This window comes from Apaloderma vittatum, unplaced genomic scaffold, assembly GCF_000703405.1.
Source record: "Apaloderma vittatum isolate BGI_N311 unplaced genomic scaffold, ASM70340v1 scaffold32385, whole genome shotgun sequence".
Taxonomy (NCBI): domain Eukaryota; kingdom Metazoa; phylum Chordata; class Aves; order Trogoniformes; family Trogonidae; genus Apaloderma; species Apaloderma vittatum.
In genome coordinates, this window is record NW_009718197.1 from 368 (window position 1) to 8,046 (window position 7,679).

Consider the following 7,679-nt stretch of genomic DNA (forward strand, 5'->3'; position numbering starts at 1 on the left):
GGGGTCGGTGAGGACCATGTCTGGGTCGTTGAGCATGTGCAGTCCATCCAAGGTTAAAGGGTCAATTTTGAGTTCATCCAGAGGGAACTGGGAATCCGTGTCAAAGCTGACGTCTCCCACTCCCGCCAAAGAGCTGGTCAGTTCTTTTGATAAGCTGGGAGGAGATTCTCCTGTCACTGCAGGGGAGAGGAAGAGAAAGGTCTGGATAGGACTTAGCAAATGCACGTTCGCCCGGTAGGGGAGTCACAAACAGGCTTGCAGAAATTCTGGAATAATTTACTGAACTGAGAATGAGAAACGTGGTGGAGCTGGATGAATTACAGACTTGTCAGAGCACCTCACGCCCCTCGTGACGACCTCGCACAAAGCAAAGCTCACGTCTGCCTAGCTGAGGGCCACAAAGTGGCGTCACTCGAGTCTCTTTTTTCTCTCCCTTAGGAGAGAATAACCTCAATTTACGTGATTCTAATCAGCAAGAGTCCTTGGCTGAACTACGGTTTTCTCAGTGGCCTGGGCAGAAATTGTTTCCACACGCCCAACTGTGACCAGATTCGCTACCATATGTGACACTACACAACCCTTTGTTGGCAAGCTCCCACAGAGGAAGAAGTTTGGGCTTTCGCAGCTTCCCCCTCGCTGCAGTGGAGGATCCGGCCAGTTCAGAGGCAAAACGCAAGTCTCTCAGTCCATTAGTGCTGCCACTGCAGCTCTACCTGTTTGCTGGGATCCAACGGGAGCCACTGAGCTCCCCGGCACTCGGGAAACACGCCGAGACTGGCAACATCAACGCTTACACAAGGGGAGACAAAACCTTCAAAGGCAACTCTACTCTCTCCTGGCTCAAACTGCACAACAAAGGGAAACGCCGAAGCCGGGACAGTTTTGGCCGTTGGTTAAGTCCGATTTTCTTACCTGTAAGAATGATGTTGGGGATGTTTCCATGGCTGGAGTAATTCAGCTGCTGCGAGTCCTGCAAGCTGCCGTGACTGCCGGTGAGTCCCATCATAGCTGCCTGGGAGTAGTTTAGGGTGGAACAGGGGCTGTACAGGCTGTTGGAACTAATGGCGTTTTCTATCATGTTAAACTGTTCAAGCTGAAGACCAAGGCACAAAGGAACAATTACTTCTAACCATCAGGAAACAAAGAGCAAAAACAACTTACAAAGCTCGAGTACGGGAAGTGACGTTGAAAGAGACAGGCAAACAAATTCATCTTTAGGTTTCGTTGATCAAAACGTGGTCTATTTTCACTTAACTTTCCAGAATAGTTTACTGCCAAATTCAGAGTGCAGGGGAATGAGGAGAGGGTGGATGCAAAAAAGAAAATTGTTGGCGACAGTAAGAACGAAAGAAAAGGTAGCTTTAAAACAAAGTAAAGAACCCCTGTGATCCGTGGCTACTAACTCAGGTATCTGCCTCTCCGAAGCCACCTCCCTTCTTCCCCGCTACCAGAACGTGTTTCTCACTGGAACGAATCAAAGCACTGGGTTGGCCAAACTCACGGCCGCGAGGGTCTGCTCGCTGGGTTTGGTGCCGTGCACGAGCTCTTGGCCAAATTGAGGAGTTCATACTCCTACCACCTACAAGGGAATCCTTCCCAAATGCAACTACAGCCAAAAAAAAGTTTTATTTCATTTTGGTTTTTTTGTTGTTTTGGTTTCTTTTTTAAATCTATTTTCATTATTTTTAATTCAATAAACTTGGCAGAACACCTTTAAAAACATCTGCTACGATGGCTCAGAAGGATGAACGGGAAGGAAAAGGGGGAAAAAGCAAACCAAACGAACATAAAAACAGAAGAAAACCTCTGAGTATTTCAAACGAAAAATAACAGAAGGAAAACGATATGGACAGGGTATGATCTCACATAAAATAATCAGAAGTTGATCTATATTTATTTTAAGCTGAAAGTGGCCGAAACATAGCTGAAAATCCGAGATGAATTTGCTCACCTGATGGGATAGGGCATTAGCCTGCCTAGCTGTCATCTGCTGATCATAATAGGAGTCACCAAATACACTCCCCAGAATGGAAGAATGCTGAAAACAAAACAGAGTCTTTATGGTGCAAAAATCTCACAAACAGACGTACCCACGGCGTGTGAGCGGCTCCAGCCTTCCGACCGGTTCTCCTCCGCGTTCCTTAGCAGTGCCCTTGATCGTTAACAACCGCTGCCCGCCAGCGCACGGGGAAAACAAGCGTCTCCCTCGCGCCCCCCTCCAGCCCGCGCCCCCTGCCGCTGCGCCCTGCCTCGCGCTCGGCACAAAAACACGGGCAAGCGAACAAACTGCCTCACGGAGGACACACAACACGTGAAACTTCTGATTTATGACAACAGACGAGTGCGCCAGGTAACACGAGAAAGAAAAAAAAAAATTACTGCAATTTTGGCTTTTTTAATAGGGTTGGGGTGTTTTTTTCTTGAGGAGTACGAGACAAACCCTCCACGGAAGTAAAAGCGCACGTTGAAACAAAAGGCAAGGCCAAGCTGCCGGCCAGCGGCAGGCGGGGGCTCGCTGCCTGCACCCTCCTGTCTGCCGAGACAGCAAGGGGCCAAAACGAAACCCGACGTTCTGAAGTCATTTGTCTTCAAGCTGCAGGTCAGAAAAGTTAATGAGGAAAGCCCAATAAAGCACTTCAAAGGCGAGGAAATGCTCAACCTCACTAACTGTACTGGCCCCTCCAACACGACAAGTATTTGTCATTTATTCTTCTGTCACGCAGCAATTATTCTAAAGGTGACCAAGAATTTGAGGTCAGTGTTTTAACACTATTCAGCACCGTCCTCAAGAACTGTCAGGAAGAAGAAATCACAGAGAGATCGTTTATTTAAACCACCACGAAGTCTGATACTCCAGCTGAGCCCACCCACCTATGGACAGAGAGCATCTGTAAAAGGTGGGGTCTGCAAAAGCCAATTTGCACGGAGAACTGTATCAATCTTGGAAAAAACCCTCACACTGCATTTTCCAGCTGGCTTATCTACATGTTAAAACAGAAAGGCTACAAATATTCTCCTTCAAAACCTAAGCAGCACATGAAATTAAACGCCAGCCTAGGAAACATCAGAACAGTTACACCAGGCACTGCAGTTGAAAGCACTGAACGCAGCCAAAGGTTAAAGATACTCAAAAAACCCCACCAGATGATGTCCACAACGGTGAACATAAAAAAAAATGACAGCCAACATCACATTTTCAGCTTTCTCCCTCCTACGTCAGCTTACTTGCAGGTTGCATGCAGGGGAAAGAATGGAAGTCTTGTAGAAAAAAATAATAAAAATATCTGAATTGCCCACAGCCTCCAGGAGAGGGGAGTATCAGGAAAGAAGCAACACCAGGCTCTTCAAAGCAAGCAAAAACCTTCCCACCTCCAGCCACAATTCTCCACTCTCTTGTTCTTCACAGCCCGAGAACGAGACTCCACGGGGAAGGACGGTGGCTCAAAGCGCCACCCGCGCTGCTCGTCCTCGCCGAGCGGATCCCATCGGATCCACAAACTGCTGCAAGAGCCACCACGAAGCGCTTCCCGCCGGCTGCACGCGAGGGCACAGGAAGGGTCAGGAACGCGCTCAGAGGAGAGAGAAAGGCGCTGCGGGACAGCGGTACCCGCCGGGCAACGTCCCAGTGCCGGGAACACGAGCCCTCCGTGGTGCCACAACGTGAAATCCGGCGCCGGCAGAGTCAGCAGCCACTTGCCTCCAAAGCGCTGTCGGAGGACACCACACGGGAACTTCTCAGTAAGAAACGGCTCGACTGAACAAAGCAGCTCATCCTTAAGACTGGTTAAATAGAGCCTGAGCCAAGAATAGGGTATTAGAGACAAAAATAAGGTTTTGATTCACCTTCCCAGGCACTTAGGATCTGTCACAGCAATGATCAGAGACCAGTAACAACATCTTTGTGGCTTAACAACCTCCTTAGGAGCAGGTAAAAACGGAACTTGGTTAAAATTGGAACCGGTCTTCCAACTTATCAACTGGTCCTGCTCTATTCCTCACATGAGACCAGGCTCCGAGGCCGTTATCAAACAAGCAAGAGCCCCGCTACACCTGATGAGAGAAAAGCAAAGCACTGCTTAAAAAAACCAAACCATGACACACTTTAAACCACTGACACTTGCTGCCCAGTCTCACTTGGCTCAACTACTCAAACTCCAGGTTATTTAACCCGCTACACGTGTTGCCGCTTTCTTCTACAAAAAATATCATGAGTGGAGTCAGAGCCAGAGCAAACTCAAGCGAGCAGATCAGGACCACTCACGCTTAACTCTACCATGGGAAAATCGTTCTCATCTTCAGCGGCAGAGCTTCAGAACCGCGTGATGGTTTATAACCATTTCTGATGAAAAACTGGCACTTTGGGATGTCACACACTCGACGTGAAGCCAGTCTGGACCAGCACTAGAAATACAACCGTCACTCGAGAGCTCCAAAAAGGATCAAGGTTGGGTGTTTTTTTTTTTCCCCTTAAACTTTTCATTTTTACAGGAGCTTTTCAGAAGTAGGGCAAAACTTAAAATCTTCGCATTCCGCTAAGCGCTGTTCTTGCTCTAAAAAGTTTGGGCAACGTGAAAAATAATAAACAAGAGACCAAAATCTCTTTGTGCAAGTCTAGGTTAATAACTCCTACCAAAACACACAAGCCCATATTTATTCCTCAGCTCTCAAGTATAGCAGTTATTACATCTGTAAGCACTGAAACTCCCAAAGGAAATCAACTGGGAATGTCATTACTTCAACAGTTCAGAGTCCTAGAATAATTTATCGACAATTCTGTGAAAAACATCTTGCTAACACCATCTCTTCCAGAAACACTAGATGAGGTCTGTTTTGTCAACAGTACATCTTCTTGGGTTAATGATGTGGTGACTGCAAGGAAAGAAAAAAAAAAAAAAAAACCAACTAAAAAAACACAACCCAAACCACAAAACCCCTGGCTTGAATTATTAATCTAAAAATACATACCATATTATCCAGCATACAGCCATTCTACTAAAAAAAAAAAGAAGCAGATTTCTATCTAATTGGAACAGCCTGCCAGGTGTTAGGGGAGAAAAGCGAAGTTGTAACAAACGAGGCACTGTCAATGAAAAGCCATGCAAACACAAAGCTGGGAACCACGAGCAGAGCTTTTCAATCCGTGTTTGAAGAGGGGAGACCTCCCTGTAACAAACGCCCGTCTCAAACACGAGAGCAAACAGATTCGGAGGTGCGGAAAGAGGAGAAAATAACTCCTGGGGAATGAACCGTAGGCGATCAAAATCGAAGCGCAGATTTCTATTTTTAGCGCTCGTCACTCATCGCGCTGATACGCTGCAGAAGGACTGAACCTAAAATTAATCGGAGAAACAGGAGGGAGAGGAGGACGCCCACCCGGTCACACCTACTTCACTCCGCTCTCGTCAGCCAGTGCCAGACTGTTCCCCGACGGGCACGTTCTGCCGTTGGAATCGATCTGCTTTACTCTCGGCAGATTACTCTACAGTCTAACGGGTCCTGCGCTTTGGGAGCTGCCCCCATCGTCACAACCAACCCAGATTTTGATTCTGAGCTGCTTTTTCTTCCCCCATTGCTCCTCTTCTCGAGAGTTCCACTGCCACAGACAGATCGCTCGCCGCTGTGAGCGTTTGGTTGATTGACAGAGGCAGGAAAGCCGTCTCTTTTTTCATTTAGCAAAACTAAAGAATTGTGTGGGTATGTGCAAGAGGCCAGTGCTGAAGGAAGCAGTCTCAATAAACCTGCTTCTTTTCGCGCCGAGTTATGGTGTCCCACTTGAAAACAGCCAAACCTAAGCAAGAGTTTATGGCATAAAACGGGAAAAATTATGGTCTGAGGGAGTGCTTGCTGCACTCCGGTACTTTGGACTGGACAGTGGCAACAAGTCTGTGGACAAAACCAGGAAAGAGTTACTGAGAAGTCAAGGGGAAAAGAAAATCAACCCAAACTTCAAACTTAAGAGAACCGGACCTGAGAATGCGCAGCGAGACTGGCAACAGCTTTGCTCTACGTGACAGCCTAGAGGGGTCAGTTTGTTTTCTTTGAGGCACACACAGAAGGCAGCAGAACTGGCAGGAGCAGGCAGAAGAGGGAGAAGTTAAGAAGCAGTTAAGCAAGGGTTAAGAAAATCCAGACAGTCCTGACACTCAGATCTGTTGCTGAGCTTACCAGTGACCTGTCTCTGGCTAATGGCAAGGAGAGACGCAGCTTCTGTTTGGAACCACGAAGGGACAGCACTTACTTAGATACGATCCTCCTTACAGCCTTAAACGTTAAACCATGAAACAGAAAATGTATTTTCAGGCTCTGTCGTGATGCTCTGGAAGAATTTCCTGCACCTTGTTTCTACAGGTGGGATTTCGGAAAAGGAGCAGCCATTCAGAGCTCTCTGAGCAGCACCAGACTTCTTCTGGATGGAGGAGGCACTCACTTCCAGGCACTCCCAAAGAGTGGCTTGAGTTTAACCGTCCGGCTGCTGGTAGATCAAAAGGCCCTTTCCGAGGTTTGCACGCAGCCCAGGACATGCGGACGCAGGAGTGTGTACACGCACACGGGAAGGAAAACCAGCCAGCATGCAGGAAAGCGTGTTCACTTAACCCACGGCTTGCAAGCCACAAGATAGAGCTGCTAATTTTAAGAGCATTTTTGCCAGTGTTTTCTTCCAAAGTGTACGTTCCCATGGAAAAAAAGGGTCCTGGTCCAAATGCATTTGGTCACACAAAGCATATTTAGTGCCACAGGAGCTACCCCGGTGCGGGAGGCACTTAGGTTTCCCTTCCTCTCTCCTGCCCTCCCAACCTTACCCCTCAGCTCCTACCCGAAAGTGCTGATTTCGAGGGGCCTACCCAGAGGTTCCATCCGCGGGACGCCCAGGGAAACCCCCGAGCTTTAACAGGGTTCACATAGGAGCTTTGCTCAATAAAAAGGCAATTCACCAGCTATTGAAAAACTCTGGAACTGAATGGAACTGCGAACGAGATGAGACACCGGTAATGCATGAGGCACAGACAGTTACAGTGAGACGACTATGGGTCAGTAATGGAGAGACTCAACTGAAAACACACACGAGAAGCAAGGCCTGTGGAAGCACAGAGTCCCTTACTTGAGGGGAGCTGCCAGGAGAGAAGCCTTGATTGGAGACAGGAGAGGTGGGAGACTGGTTGGCTGGGGATCCAGCATTACTGCGGTACTGCTGGAGTGAAGCCTACAGAACAACACAGAATTAAAGACCATGGGATTGATGGAAGGCTGGAAAATTATACACTTCTGGCGTGTTACAGCTCGAGGAAGCTGGGAGAAACCATCCTCTTCAGCAATTCTTGGCTACGTACAAAGACATGGTCACTGCGAACGATGCCGCAAAAAGGAGAGAGTTAAGGTGTGGGCACGGCACGGTCTCGTCTGACTGACCGAAGGGCTGAAAGCGGGGCAGTGCTGCTGCACGAGCCAAACTGCCTAAATATTTTCACCCTGTTCTCAGTTACGCTCGGTTAAAAATCAATAAATAAATAAAACCTGGCCAGCTAGTGATTTAGGGAAAGGAAGTCTCGAAAGCTGGGAATAACTCGAAAGTAATGTGAGTTATTCTTCACCTGCCATACCCACGCACTCTTAACCTGCGTTAAGAGTGGAAATCCTTCTCGCGTTACCCCGCCGAGTGCTGAACAGCTCCGGGGTGTTAC

The 7,679-nt window shown here is 47.9% G+C and overlaps 1 protein-coding gene across 1 annotated transcript in view; it reads right to left on the reverse strand.

The window, feature by feature from the left end:
* The window catches only part of CRTC1 (CREB regulated transcription coactivator 1), a gene marked incomplete at both ends in the record, with an annotated part of 21,805 nt that continues 14,126 nt past the window's right edge, over positions 1-7,679 (reverse strand). The window contains 4 exons of the mRNA XM_009870174.1: positions 1-176; positions 913-1,093; positions 1,952-2,038; positions 7,100-7,201. Of these exons, the coding sequence (XP_009868476.1) occupies positions 1-176; positions 913-1,093; positions 1,952-2,038; positions 7,100-7,201 (546 nt within the window). The remainder of the gene's footprint in view (positions 177-912; positions 1,094-1,951; positions 2,039-7,099; positions 7,202-7,679) is intronic.